This window comes from Zootoca vivipara, chromosome 6, assembly GCF_965207765.1.
Source record: "Zootoca vivipara chromosome 6, rZooViv2.hap1.1, whole genome shotgun sequence".
Classification (NCBI taxonomy): domain Eukaryota; kingdom Metazoa; phylum Chordata; class Lepidosauria; order Squamata; family Lacertidae; genus Zootoca; species Zootoca vivipara.
This window is the reverse complement of record NC_142589.1, coordinates 83,327,056-83,342,097: the sequence shown is the minus strand read 5'-3', so window position 1 is coordinate 83,342,097 and position 15,042 is coordinate 83,327,056. Positions and strand designations below refer to the sequence as shown.

General features: G+C 49.0%; 1 protein-coding gene across 3 annotated transcripts in view; it reads left to right on the top strand.

The window, feature by feature from the left end:
• LTBP4 (latent transforming growth factor beta binding protein 4) overlaps positions 1 to 15,042 on the top strand; it is a 55,330-nt gene that overhangs the window by 29,856 nt on the left and 10,432 nt on the right. For 2 of the 3 annotated variants that reach the window (XM_088671249.1, XM_035118511.3), the window contains 13 exons: positions 206 to 328; positions 1,527 to 1,691; positions 2,037 to 2,213; positions 2,650 to 2,736; positions 5,093 to 5,224; positions 7,822 to 7,947; positions 8,039 to 8,164; positions 12,174 to 12,299; positions 13,351 to 13,476; positions 13,888 to 14,013; positions 14,112 to 14,237; positions 14,542 to 14,667; positions 14,913 to 15,035. In XM_088671249.1, coding sequence (XP_088527375.1) covers positions 206 to 328; positions 1,527 to 1,691; positions 2,037 to 2,213; positions 2,650 to 2,736; positions 5,093 to 5,224; positions 7,822 to 7,947; positions 8,039 to 8,164; positions 12,174 to 12,299; positions 13,351 to 13,476; positions 13,888 to 14,013; positions 14,112 to 14,237; positions 14,542 to 14,667; positions 14,913 to 15,035 — 1,689 coding nt within the window. The remainder of the gene's footprint in view (positions 1 to 205; positions 329 to 1,526; positions 1,692 to 2,036; positions 2,214 to 2,649; positions 2,737 to 5,092; positions 5,225 to 7,821; positions 7,948 to 8,038; positions 8,165 to 12,173; positions 12,300 to 13,350; positions 13,477 to 13,887; positions 14,014 to 14,111; positions 14,238 to 14,541; positions 14,668 to 14,912; positions 15,036 to 15,042) is intronic. The other variant, XM_035118512.3, reaches the window with a different exon arrangement.

Genomic DNA, 15,042 nt, shown 5'->3' with positions numbered 1-15,042 from the left:
GCTGGCCAAGGACCCCTTGGTGGGGTGGGAGACTTTTCCACCCCCGGTTCCTCCTGGCTTGCCAAGGCAGAGCCACAAAGTCCATCCTCTGGCTCCCAGGCTTCCTCCCAGGGGGGGCCTTTGCTGCCCACCCACCCTGCCAGGACCGGCCTGGATCTGCCCCCTCCCGACCTTTTCTGACACCCTCTCCCCCCCCCATGGCCAGATGTGGATGAATGCACAGAGGGCAGCTTCTGCCACAACGGCGACTGCACCAACACCCGCGGCAGCTTTGCCTGCGTCTGCCACGAGGGGTACATCCTCGACTCGTCTCGAAGCAGCTGCATCTGTAAGTCAGCTACCCCTGGCACCGGCAGGGGGCATTGGGGGTGGGGTAGAGGTGGGATTCAGCAACTGGGATTGGGTAGCATAGCTGCTTCTGACCGAGGAGGCAGAGCACAGCCATTTTGACCAGCAGCTATTGACAGCCCGCTCCTCTTCCAAGAATGTGGCTAATCCTAAACCCTCCAAGTTGGTGGCCATCCCTGCTTCCTGTAGGAGGGAGTTCCATAGTTTAAATATGCGCTGCATGAAAAAGTCCTTTCTTCTACCTGTCCTGGGTCTTGTGGAAGGGAAGATAGAATCCCCGTGGCCCACGAAAGTGGGGCAAATGACAAAAGAATTGGCTGAGTGCCTGGAGTCAAAACATGGCGCTCAGCTCACCCACCACCAGGAGAGTATTTTCCGTAGCAGAGTTTAAACTCACAAAGTATATACACTGTGAAGTAAGTTTAAAATGCTTTACTCACAAAATGTTCCAAAGGTCAGATTCATGCATTTATTCAAGCAGCAGCAAAGAAAACAGAGGCAGAATACTCTTGGGTAGGAAATACAGAAAGATAGCTGCAAACACATGCTCTAAGCTTGGATCTTGCTTGGGCATGGCTTCCTTGGTCAGTTACATGGCAGAGAGAGAGAAAAAGAGAGAGAGAGAGAGAGAGAGAGAGAGAGAGAGAGAGAGAGAGAGAGAGAGAGAGAGAGAGAGAGAGAGAGAGGAGGAAGAGAAGGCTTCACTTCCTCCCTCATTGGATAAAGCTGAATCTAGGAATTTAACTCTGTGGTCTTTACCCCTTCATGCACCAACTAGCACTTATACATACAGTAGTTATGTTTGCCTGCAGATTCCCACAGAATCTCTGAGCATTCAGCTTCGTTGGATGTCCAGCAGTTCTAATGTTACGAGGAGAGGGGCGGGACTCTGAACTTTCTCCAGGCCAGACATAATTTTACAAACTTCTACGCTGTTGCCTCTCACTCGCTTTTCCTCTAAACTAACAAGCCCCAAATGCTGCAGCCTTTTGTCGCAGGAGAGTCCAGCCCAACCCCTGCTCATTCTGGCTGCCCTTTTCTAAAAATGAAAACCTCCTCTGACACTGCCATCTCCTTTTTGAGAGGAGGAGACCAGAAATGGGCACAGTACCTACAACACGCCCACACCGCAGATGTGCAAATTTTGACTCTCTCCTCCCCCCCGCCTCCCCCCACAGCCCACCATGTGATCTCGGAGGCCAAGGGTCCCTGCTTCCGCGTCCTGAGGGATGGCGGCTGCTCCCTGCCCATCCTACGCAACATCACCAAGCAGATCTGCTGCTGCAGCCGCGTGGGCAAGGCCTGGGGCCACGCCTGCGAGCGATGCCCGCCCTTTGGCTCAGGTGAGGGCACCGAGGGACGGAGGCAATGGTGAGACGTCCGGATGGGATCAAAGGCTGGAAGGGGAGCAAGCTTTGCCTGTGCTGTAACGGCAAAATAATGCTGCGTGACTGGGGTTGGGCTAGATGACCCCTGGGGGTCCCATTCCAATTCCACAATTCTATAAGCTTTCTCTTTGCTCATGCGTGCAGAGGACCTTTTGCCCAGTGCAACCAGCCCTAGCCTGGGATTAAGTGGGGGGAGGCTGTGAGGGCAATGCCCAGCAGGCTCCAGAGTGGAATGGGGGACGCTGAGGGTTTATCCCCCAAAAAAACCTCTCTTCACATTGATCTCCTTCTCTTTGTTAGACGGGTTCAAGGAGATCTGCCCGGCGGGGCCCGGCTACCACTACTCGGCCTCTGACCTGCGCTACGACACCCGCTTCCTTGGCCAGGACCTGCCCCGGGTGCCCGTCGGCCGCCAGCAAGGGGAGCGGGATCCGGCCGCCAGACCCCCCCTGGCAACAACCACAGCACCATCCGTCCGTATGTTCCCTGTGGGGGGAGGCCAGAGGCCCCCCCTTCCTGCTCTGTCCCTCTCCGCATGGCAGACCCTCCCTCTCGGGGCAGAATATGGGTGGCTTCTCTGACCTGGACCTTTGGGGGAAAGGAGAGCCTTGGCAGGCCATCCCTGCAAGGCGGGCCAGTTTGTGGAACTGGGGGGCAGAGGGCGGGCAGTTCTCCTGGTGCTGCCTGGCACAGCATCAGCCACCAGCTGCGACTCCCGCATTCCAGAGGGTTGGCACAGAAGACCCTTGGAATCCCTTCCAATTGTACAGTTCTATGTTTCTAAGGCTGGCAGAGTCTGTGCCAGTTTGGACGAGGTGGGCTGGTGCCGTCTCTCATCTTGCAGGGTTGGGCATTGCGGGGGGGTGTCCTTGCCCCCTCCCCTCCTCACACCAGCTCTCTCCCCGCCTTGCAGTTCGCTGGAGCCCCCCGCCCACCTCCTTGCCAGAGCGCCAGCCTCCCCGGCGTGTGCCAACGCAGTCTCCTGACCCACCTGTGCCAGGTAGGAAAGGGGGCAAGTAAGGGGGGAGGGGGGCATTGTGCCTCAATGTAGGAGCCAGAATGCAAGCGTTTAATAGACTCAGGGATAGCTCAGTCGGGAGAATGCGAGGCTCTTGATCTCAGGGCTGTGGGTCTGAGCCCCACATTGGGAGAAAGATTCCTGCCTTGCAGGGAATTTGACTAGATGCCCATTCTACAGTTCTTTGATTCTACACCAGATATCCCCAAACTTTGGCCCTCCAGATGTTTTGGACTCCAGTTCCCATCTTCCCCGACCACTGGTCCTGTTAGCTAGGGATCATGGGAGTTGTAGGCGAAAACATCTAGAGGGCTGCTGTTTGGGGATGCCTGTTCTATACTCTGGAACTCCCCGCCTATTGACACCCGTCAGCGGTGCCTTCGCTGCACTCTTTTGGGGCCTGCTAAAAACGTTCAGAAAAGCCCGCAGAGATGCTCTGAGAGCTTATGCCAGTCATAGGCCGGATCTACACTGATAGAGGCTGGAGCAGCTCTGCCTTCTCAGGATTCAGCCCCATGGTGTTTGCTCTGCTCCATTATACAGTGGTACCTTGGTTCTCAAACTTCATCCGTTCCGGAAGTCCGTTCCCAAACCAAAGCGTTCCAAAACCAAGGCTCACTTTCCCATAGAAAGTAATGCAAAATGGATTAATCTGTTCCGGACTTTTTAAAAAACAACCCCTAAAGCAGCAATTTAACAGGGATTTTACTATCTAACGAGACCATTGATCCATAAAATAAAAGCAATAATCAATTTACTGTACTATAAAATAAATAAGAAGTTATTGCAGATGATAAAAATTAAAAATAACTTTTCTTCTTACCTGCACTGATGAGAGTCATTGTTTGGATGGGGGCCTTTTATCCATTTCCACAGTCACACAATCAATCAATCAATCAATCAGTAGCTGAACTGGGTTCCACACAGTCACAAAAACAAATGAACTGAAAAAAGCCTCAAAAACAAAAACGCAAAGTAAATAGCAAAAACAAAAGCGCCAAACGTAATCAGTTCCCGAAGTCCATTCGGCTTCCGAAATGTTCGGGAACCAAGGTGTGGCTTCAGATTGGTGTAGGCGCCCCGGAAACAATAGCCGACAGCCGCATCGGACATTCAGCTTCCGAAAAACATTCGAAAACCGGAACACTTACTTCTGGGTTTTGGGCGTTTGAGACCAAGGCCTTCAAGAACCAAGGTATCACTGTATTTTAAAAATGCTAAGAAAAAAAACCTCATGTTATATAGCTCTCTTTTTCTTTTCTTTTCTTTATTTATTTGGTTTTTCATTTTTACAATCATATATCCAACATGCAACATAAACAAGAAGATTCCATAGAATCTCCTGGAATTTCCTCCTCGTCTTTGTGGATCCTATTCTTAATCATTTCCTCCTGCATCTTTTATACTAATCCAAATCTTTTACATCCCCATTATATCCAAAATTCACCATTAAGCTAGAAATCCTACTAACGATTTTAACTGTTTACAATGGGCTTTAAGAACATTATTTAGCTTGCAATGCAATTTCCCATTGGCTGCTGTGCAGCGCCCCCTGGTGTCACATTTTTACAACACATTTCAAACATGATAACTCACCTGTATAGGTGAGTTATCATTCAAACATGATAACTCACCTTCTGTTTCTAGTGTATCTGAAGAAGTGTGCATGCACACGAAAGCTCATACCAAAATATAAACTTAGTTGGTCTTTAAGGTGCTACTGAAGGAATTTTTTTATTTCACCTGTTTGGATTAGTCCTTATTCCGGTCTCATGGTTATTTTACCTTTCCGAGATTGTTCTTATATACTGTATGCTGTAAACTGGACTGATTAAGAAATGCAGTAGATCATCCCTCCCCAAACTTCAGAGCTTGGGAAGTCCAAACTGGGAAGAGATATAATATGGCATTGAATATTTGGCTGTTTGGGTTGTATTATAATTTGGAATGTTTTAATGTGGTTTTTCTTTGTCATGCTGGCCACATGACCTGGAAGCTATACGCCGGCTCCCTCGGCCAATAATGCGAGATGAGCGCGCAACCCCAGAGTCGGTCACGACTGGACCTAATGGTCAGGGGTCCCTTTACCTTTAATGTGGTTTTTATTGGATTGTTAAAATAGGGGAAAGTAATAAATGTTATTAAATATTATTAGTAAGTATTAGTAAGTATTATTATTTAATTATTTGTGTGTGTGCTGGACGCTGTCCAGTTGGCTGGGGCAACCCAGCCAGATGGGCAGGGCACATTTATCTATCTATCTATCTATCTATCTATCTATCTATCTATCTATCTATCTATCTATCTATCTATCTATCTATCTATCTATCCCCTCCAGACGCTGGGCAGGGCGTGTGCGAACGGCGCCCCCAAGTGTGTGGTCCCGGGCGCTGCATCCCCCGCCAGAGTGGCTACACCTGTTTGTGCGACCGCGGCTTCTGGCTGAGTCCTCAAGGGACGCACTGCGTTGGTGAGAGGTGGCGGGTGTTTTGGGGGTGGCAAGAGAAGCAGGGAGCTTGGAGGGAGAAGGCATGGAGAAGGCAACCCTTTGGGGACGCAGGGGCAAGTTCAGCTTCCAAAGCTGAGCACAGGGAGATTCGGGGTGGATAAAAGGTCGGACTTCTTCACGCCATGTATTGTTCATCTTTATATATTTCTTAGTTTTCAGTTTAAAGTTTTGTTTACCTGCTTTTTCTTTTGGGACTTTTAAAAGCCCATAATCTGCCAGCAATTAACAGGTGTTTTTTTTTTTAAGGTTTAGTGCTTCTTCAAATTATTGCCTGTCCTAATGATTTTTAGGATCAGATGCCTTATTAACTCCAATCTTTTTAATAAAAAAAGTAAACTATCCTATATAATAATGTCCAAGTTGTCCCTGCGTCCAAGCTGTCCCGTGTGTCCCTGGGGTACTGCGCATGTGCCCCAGGGATAGAGGGATTGGACAGCAGAGACTGCGCGCGCGCACTCTCCCCCCCCTCTGCCTCCTCCAACCGCCGCTCCCGCCGGACACCGCCTCACTGCAGGGCACGTCAGGGAAGCGAGGGTGGAGGCCGGCGAAGGCCTCCTCACAACCCTCCCTGGCCCGTGAGAGGAGCGGCGGTTGGAGGAGGCAGGGGGGGGGGAGTGCACGCGTCCTTCCTGTCGGCGGCTGGGGGAGAGGAAGGAAGGAGGAGAAAGCGCTCCTCCGTTCCTGTCCCCCTGCCGCGACAGCAAGGACGGGTCCCAGGGTTCGGAGAAGCGCTGCACAAGCGCTTCTCCGAACCGTGGGATGTTCTAGAGCCCGTTATTGAACGGGCTGAAATACACTAGTCATTAATATTTTAGTAGTGTAAAATTTTCATTTCACTATGAAAAATATTAGTTATAGTTTAAAAAGCAACTCTATGTTGTTATTATTTTCCTTTCAAAACCCATTTTCTCTGCTCCTCCCAGCCACCACAATAAATCCTATCTGCCTGGCGCTCCTTACAGCTCTCATGCAGTATATTGTTGAACTGTGGAACTCCCTTCCACAGGAGGCTAGACTGGATGGCTTTGAAATTCATGAGGGAGGAGAGGGCTATCGATGGCTCCTTGCCTCTGGAGCCAAGCTCACTCACCAACAGGAGAGTGTTCCCAGTAGCAGAGTTTAAACCAGGCACCCCCAAACTGCGGCCCTCCAGATGTTTTGGCCTACAACTCCCATGATCCCTAGCTAACAGGACCAGTGGTCAGGGAGGATGGGAATTGTAGTCCAAAACATCTGGAGGGCTGAAGTTTGGGGATGTTGTTGTTGTTTAGTCATTTAGTCGTGTCCGACTCTTTGTGACCCCATGGACCATAGCACGCCAGGCACTCCTGTAAATATATAAGCTGTGAAGTAAGTTTAAAATAATTTACTTACAAAATGTTCCAAATACATTTATCCAAGCGGCAGCAAGGAAAACAGCTGGAGGCAGAAATGCTTCTGAATCCCAGTTGCCGGAAGCCAGAGCAGGGGAGAGGGGCTCTTGAGTTCAAATCCTGCTTGCAGGTTTTCCAGAACAGGCATCTGATTGGCCACTATGAGAACAGGAGGGCCCGATCCTACAGGATCCTCTTGTGCTCTTAGGAAGCTTTGAGGGTCCGCAGGGCAAAGGCCACCCTTTGAAGAGGCAGGTGCGCATGGCATCAGAAGGCAGCCTCAGAAGAGGCAGAGGTGCCCGCCTCCCCCAGCATTGTGACCTCCCTGTGGCCAGCCAGGTACCCCAAGGAACTGGGTGCTGGAGGGGCCCACAAGCCCTGCCTGAGCCCCACAGCAGCCACCGCGACTGGCACTCAGAGGCGTTTTCTGCCTCCCTCACCAGAGGTGGATCTCGCCACTGCGGCACTTGGGGAAACCTGTGGCCCGTAAGCTCAGCTGTGGTTAGGAAAGCAGGCTGCACATGCTCAGAGGTAGCCTCTCCTGGGGGTGTTTTGCAGAGATCAGCTTTTAAAAAAAATAGCAAAAGCAAACAGAAAAACAAACAGAAAGAGGCATACATAAAAAAGAAGAAAAAGAGAAAGTAATCTTACAATGTTTGTTCTTAGACTGATATATATCTTGACTTATGTATACTGAAATTATTTAAAAACCTAAGATTTATATACTAATGTAGTTATACAATGCAATATCTAAGAAAAAAGGGGGGGGAGAGAAAAAGCAACCTCTTATACAATAAAAATACCTATCTATTGGAAAGTATTAGTTAATATAATTCAAACCAATATTAGTGTTTTTTGTACATTATAACCTTCGATTTGGCTTGAATCCCTTTTCAATTTGATATGTTGCTGACTTCCTTCTACCTCGTTCCGTTTTCAGTTCGAGCATTCCTGTTTTTTTACTTAATTGTACTTAATTGTTTATCCTCATTCTGGAATGAAGGAAGAATATTTTGCTATCTGTGAAATTATTCAAGGCACAGCCAAGTCTTATTGTTGAGATCAGCTTTGGCAGGTGGCTTCGGCTGAGGGGGGGGGGCAGTGGAAATGTGGGTCGGGACGAGGGCCCTGTGTCTCCGTGGCACAACTTCTTTCCTTCCCCCTTTCTCTCCCTCCCCGCCCCAGACGTGGACGAGTGCCGGAGGAGCCCCCGCCCCTGTGCCAACGGGCGCTGCGAGAACTCGGTGGGCAGCTTCAGCTGCAGGTGCCGGGCCGGCTACCAGGCGGACCCCTCGGGCTCCGAGTGCCAGGGTGGGTCTGGGGCAAAGAGGGGGGGGCTGGGATGGACTGCTCCCCACCTCAGCCTCGAAGCAACACTCTCTTCCTCCTCCTCCTCCCCCAGACATTGACGAATGTGCCAAGACCCCCCCGCCGTGTGCCAATGGGCGCTGCCAAAACACCCCCGGCTCCTTCCGCTGCTCCTGCCCCGCCGGCTATGTTCCCAGTTCCACCGGCTTCGAATGCAGAGGTAATGGGGAGGAGGGGTCCCTGCCTGTCTGGGAGGAAGGGAGAGGCTGGAGGGGAAACTGGAAGGGGGGGCAGGTGCAGGGGGCAGCATTTGGGGGTCCTGTTCATTCCCCCTGTTTTCCTACCCTTCTGGATCTCCCTCCCCTTCAGTATTAATGCTTTTCATGGTGGGGCTATGCGAAGATAAGGGAATTTGGGGACATAATATACAATGGTGACTGTGAGTGGCCGCCAAGACCACATAACACCGGTCCTGAAAGACCTACATTGGCTCCCAGTACGTTTCCGAGCACAATTCAAAGTGTTGGTGCTGACATTTAAAGCCCTAAACGGCCTCGGTCCAGTATACCTGAAGGAGTGTCTCCTCCCCCATCGTTCAGCCAGGACACTGAGGTCCAGCGCCGAGGGCCTTCTGGCGGTTCCCTCGCTACGAGAAGCCAAGTTACAGGGAACCAGGCAGAGGGCCTTCTCGGTAGTGGCACCCACCCTGTGGAATGCCCTCCCACTAGAGGTCAAAGAGAACAACAACTACCAGACCTTTAGAAGGCATCTTAAGGCAGCCCTGTTCAGGGAAGCTTTTAATGTCTGATGGATTTCTGTATTTTGATATTTTGTTGGAAGCCACCCAGAGTGGTTGGGGGAACCCGGCCAGATGGGCGGGGTATAAATAATAAATTATTATTATTATTATTATTATTATTATTATTATTATTATTATTATTATATAATGAACTCCAAAAGATTAAAGATCTTCCCGTTTCAAAAAAACCCCACCTGAAGTCTTTTTGTTAGCGCATTGATATACAAAAGAAAGCCGCAGAACCCTTTTCATGTACGTAACCACAGCGGCGAGGACTTTAATAGCAAAAAGATGGGAAAGGTGATGTAATCCCCACGAAAACTGATTGGCAAGCAAAGGTGATAGAATAGTCAGAACTTGCAAGGATGACTGGGAGAGTAAGAGGAAATTCTAACCAGAAATGTAGAAAAGATTGGGCAATGTTCAAAGAATATCTTAAAAAGTACGGTCATAACATAAGTCTCCTGACAGATTTGGATTGAATCTTGACGTCTAAGGAAATTATAAAAGAATCCCCCCCCCCCGATAATTAATCGAAAAGTGTGTATAGACTAAAGTATAAAAAGCAGAATGAGCTGAACCGGAAGTTAAAGGGTATGTAATGTCAAATGAGGTGTTGCTAGCCAGTGTCTATGGTCTGTTTATGTTGTTTTGTTTACGTTCTATGTAAATTGTTTTGTAATAAAGAATCTTTAAAATAAAATAAAATAAATTATATACCGCCCTATACCCAGAGGTCTCAGGGCGACTCACATAAAAAGATCACGGTATATAAAATAAAAGCAAAAGCAATAACCCAATAATACCCCCCTCCCCACCAAAAAAGGAGCCACATTTTAAAAGGGCATGGGATGAATTGGAACTGTGGAACTCCCTCCCACCCGAGGCCACCCAGCTAGATGGCTTTTTTTAAAAAAGGGTTGGACAAATTCATGGAGAAGAAAGGGCTCGGATCCTGCTTGCAGGTTTCCTGCAAGAGGCACTGGGTTACCCTCTGTGAGGAGGCTGGACCAGATGGGCCATTGGCCAGATCCAGCAGGCTCTTCCTGCGTTTCCATGGAGCCTCCAGGCCCAGAGGCAGTCTATCTCAATGTCCTCATTCCAAGGGGCATTTGGTTGTGATTGGGCACAGGAGCGACGGGCACAGCCCCTTGGCTGGCAGAGGGTGGGGGAGGGCGGCCCAGGCCCCTCACAGCCTCTCACCCTCTTTCTCTTTTTTAAAATAATTTTATATGGTTTTACAAATAAAAAATTATAAAAATAACATAACACGGATCCACAGTTAAGAGATCCCACCGAATCTCCGGACTTTCCACCTTCCCCTCCTTGGGTTCTGTTGTGTATTGAATTTGCAGGCACAGCACAGTAGCAGAGCAGCCAGGAACTAGTTAAGGGAGGTAGTGACTGCTTTTAATTAGCTTCCCCTGGGTTGGGTAGCCTAGCCCAAGTGCCTATATTGTATATCGCAGCAGGGCTGGGGTTTTTGTGTGTCTTTTTACTTGCTTGCTGCCATGAATGACCACTGGCTGGACTCACTATATAACAGGTTCTGTTACTAAATCTTTTTTACTGCATCTTTTTCAATACTCCCCCAAAAAGTAACTTTTTTATCTCCATAATACCCATTACATTACAAGTGTTATTGCAATCCTGCTAATGTTTTCATCTGTTTACAAGATAAATTATTTTTAATTCCCATTCCTTATTTTGGTCTTCTTGATTCTTTAGCTTTCCGGACAGTTTTGCAATTTCTGCATAGTCCAAACAATTTAGTTTGCCATTCTTCTCCGCTAGGGCCTTTATCTTCTTTCCATCTCTGAGCTAATAGCGTCCGTGCTGCTGTCGTCGCATACATAAAAAGTCTTTTCTGCTACCTTTCAGCACCTAGAATTCCTACTAAAAAAGCATCTGGTTTTTTTAATCAAAGTTATTTAAAACTTTTTTTTCAATTCATTATATATCATTTCCCAGAATGCTTTTATTACCTTGCAAGTCCACCACATATGATAAAAGGTGCCCTCATTTTCATGACATTTCCAGTAGATATTTGTACTGGTTTTAAACATTTTTGCTAGCTTACTGGGAGTCAAATACCAACGGTACATCATTTTCATATAATTTTCTTTCGATATACAGCACGCTGAAAATTTCAAATCCGTAAACAGATATCCCTTTACTAGTGACTGTTTGGTTTCAATATTTCCAACTTAATAAAAGATTTAGCAAGGACAGACAAAAGGGGTCTGCTGTAGAAACATCAAAATTAGAAGAAAACCTAATCCAATTGAGAGGAAAATATCGATCTAAGATGTATAATCTCTTCCTTGACTGGGAAGTCAAGGAGGAAGAGGTGAAATCAGTTATGGTCCATTGGGGCCAGGACTTTGGTCATAATATCTACATGAATGAATGGGAAAGACTCTAGAGAGGAGATATAAAGTTCACCGCATGTTATAACTTGAAAGAAAATGTGATGAAAATGTTTTATCGATGGTACCTGACCCTGGCCAAATGGGCCAAAATGTATTAAAAAACCTCAAACGTTTGTTGGAGATGTAAAAAAGGGGAGGGTTGGGACTCTGTGAGGATACGAGAGTTTTGGGATATAATATACAAACGAACTCAAAAAGATCTTTAAATTCTCATTCCAAAAAAAAACAAACCAGAAGCCTTTTTGTCAGGCATTATGTCCACTGAAATCCAAAAAAAACTTTAGAACTATCTTTATGTATGCAACTACGGCAGCCAGAATTTTAGTAGCAAAAAAAAACTGGAAAGGACTCAGTTCCTACAAAGCTTGACTGGCAGGTGAATATGATAGAAAACTTGGAACTTACGAAAATGACTGGGAGAATAAGAGGAAACTCAAACCAGAAAGTGTGTAAAGAATGGATAGCATTTAAAGAATATCTAAAACAATACTGTGAAAATGCAAATCTCCTGACAGGTCTAGATTGAATATTGAATATTAAGGAAAACTATGAACGTAGAACATTTTCTGGATATGTAACGGATATAATAGGAAACACGTCAAGGTTAAGAATACAGTATGTAGAAAGTGCAATGAGGTGAATCGGAAGTCAAAAGTGTGTGTGATGTTAGGCAATGTGTTGTTAGTGAATGTTTAGGGAAGTTTTTAATGTTTAACAGACCATTGTATTTTAATATTTTGTTGGAAGCCGCCATCAACAGAGTGGCTGGGGAGGCCCAGCCAGATAGGCGGGGTATAAATAACAATTTATTATTATTGTTGTTGTTATTTTGTTGTTGTTGTTGTTGTCATTGAGGTACTGTCTTTGTTTGTCTGTGTTGTTATATGTAAATTGTTTTGCAATGAAGTTAAAAAGAAAAAAGAAAGAACATTTCAAACCGGCTTTCCGCAGCCTTTCCCAAGCAGAAAGTTGAATGTGGCCCCATTCTCTCCCCGCAGACGTCGACGAATGCTCCCAGAGCCCCCCGCCCTGCGCCCGCGGCCGCTGCCAGAACACGCCCGGCTCCTACCAGTGCAGCTGCCCCTCCGGCTTCCAACCCGGCCCCACGGGCACCGAATGCCAGGGTGAGAGAGGGCGCTCCCTTGCCCCCCACCTTCCCACGGCAGCCAGCTTGGGGTCCACGGCCCTCGGCCCCCAAAGACCACCCTGCTCTGCATCAGAACATTGGGCCCACCTGCCTCAGTATTGCTTACACAGGCTGGCAGCAGCGGCCCTCCCTGTAGATGCTGCCACCAGGGTGGGAGCCTGGGCGCCTTCTGCATGCCAAGCAACTGCTCTAGACATGGAGCTCTTTTGCTGACGTTCCCCCAACCTGCTTCCTCCTGGGACTCAGCAGCAGAGCAAACGGGGGTCCCAGACAGAGCAAGTCGGGGGTCCCAGCCAGGGTGGATTTGATTTAAATCTCAATTTAAATCACTAGTCAGTAAGGCTTGATTTAGATCACTTTTTTTTTTACAGAAAGACTCGTTCTTGCTGGTATCTTCTTGATATTTACAAGCAGATGAAGGTTTCCTTTTTGGAATCATAAATTTTCAGGGTAGTTTTTATAGTTATATCAACAATTCCTGATTTGGTTAAACTATTAGAAATACCTAGACAGGTAATTTTAAAATTCTTGTGAGGTTTAATAAGTTAACTGTTCATATTTGGACAACTTTTCTGCTGTACTTGATTAGAAGGAGGTAAACAATCATTTCCTTAATAACCATTTCAACAATTTATTTCACTAAAATGATAACATTATAGCGTATGTATCCATGTTTGTTAACCAATGTGGTTAAACGTTTTTGTTTTTTTAAAAACAACTTGAGACTGAGTTTTAGCACACATGAAAAACTTAAAACAAATCCTTATTTGGACTATAGTGTAACTTAAATAGAAAACTATCTTTAGAAAGATTTTTCCTCCAAAAGCATTTTTTTAAAAACTGATATAAATTTTTTAAAATCTGATTATTATTTTTAAATCATTGATTTTTATCCACCCTGGTCCCAGCCAGCTAGCCCCCTCTCCCCATGTCCAATGGGGGGCTTCCAGACCACCCTGGGCCCCAGTCCCTTGGGAGGGTCGGGCGCAGAGAGGCGCCCCCAGACCTCCATCGCTGTTCTTTTGCAGACGTGGATGAGTGCCGGGAGACGCCCACCACCTGCCAACCTGGCCGCTGCGAAAACATCCCCGGGGGCTACCGCTGCACCTGCCCCATCGGCTACCAGCCCCACCCGCTGGGCACGCAGTGCGTAGGTAAGAGCGCCAAGGAGAACACAGAGCTCTGGATTTGTCCCCCAGGGGGACAGGAAGACGAGAGCACCCCTGACCATGCGCAGAGCTCTGGATTTGGAAACGGCTCCTCCGCAAATCCGGAGATGTTTGGTGTGGCGCAGGCAGCGGTTTGAGCATTGGCTCAGGGCCTGGAAGACCGGGGTTCGAATCCTCCCGCTCGGCCACAAAGCCCGCTGCAGGGGTGGTGGTGTCTTGGGCCAGTCGCTGCCGCTCAGCCTGGCCTCCCTTGCGGGCGGGGGGGGGGTGAGAGACTAAGGAAGGGACTGGGAGAACTTGGCTTGAGCACCTGGGAGGGTAAGTGAGTTACAAAGAAGAACGAATTGATCATGGTGAAATTCTGGTGTGTCTCTCTTCTCATCCAAACAAACTCAGATGTGGATGAATGCCAGCAGAGCCCCCCGCCCTGTGGGTCTGGGCGATGCGAGAACGTGCCCGGTGGGTATCGCTGCCTCTGCCCTGCAGGATTCCGCGCCAGCCTGACGGAAAACCAGTGCCTGGGTAAGAGGCGGAGAGTGGAGGCGCCTTGCTTGGGGGGGCCTTTGGGGTTGGGGTCATCCCCACGGGGCCCCTGACTCTCCCCATCTGCCCCTTTCCAGACATGGACGAGTGTGCCGCGGGAACACCCTGCGGGCCTCAAGGGCGATGCATCAACACGGAGGGCTCCTTCCGCTGCCAGTGTGGAAGAGGGTACCGCGCAGAGGGCACGGGGACGTCCTGCGTGGGTGAGGTGGGGCAGGGGACGGGTGACTGGGGCGGGGGGGGCGGGGGATTTGGCATTGGGCACCCCTGGGGAAAGACCCCACCCACCTCCACTGATTCCCTTGGCAGCATGTTCTGGTGTGGTCTGCCAGGGCAGGGCACGGGGCTGGACTGGATGACCCTCAGGGGTCCCTTCCAAAAACAAACTTCCACGGGGCAGCCTTTCTGGAGTTTGAAGGTGGCCCCCTGCTCCCTCTGAGCCTCCTCTCCCTCCCCTGGCTGAGCACCCCCAACTCCCCCCCCGCCTCTTTCTCTGCACCCCCCCAGATGTCAACGAGTGTCTGGAGGGGGACTTCTGCTTCCCGCGGGGCGAGTGCCTCAACACCGAGGGCTCCTACACTTGCCTGTGCGCCCAGGGCTTCACCGTCGCCCCCAGTGGGGCCTCCTGCATTGGTAAGGGGCCCCAGACCCCAAGGGCCACCTGGCGCAGGATGCAGGCTGGCACAGATGCGGCCTGGGAGATGGAGGGAGGCAGTAGTAGTATTATTATTTGTACCCCACCCACCTGGCTGGGTTTCCCCAGCCACTCTGGGCGGCTTCCGACAAAGATTAAAATTACATTTCTTCCTTGGGTGCTGGGCAGGGTGGATGGCCATCTCCTTGCCGCACTGACCCCCTCCTTCCCTCCCTCCCCATAGACATTGATGAATGCCTGCCGGGCACGGCATGTGCCGGGGGCCACTGCGCCAACACCGAGGGCTCTTTCGACTGCTACTGCCCGCCGGGCACCCGCAGCAGCGCCAACAAGGCCTCCTGCGAGGGTGAGGA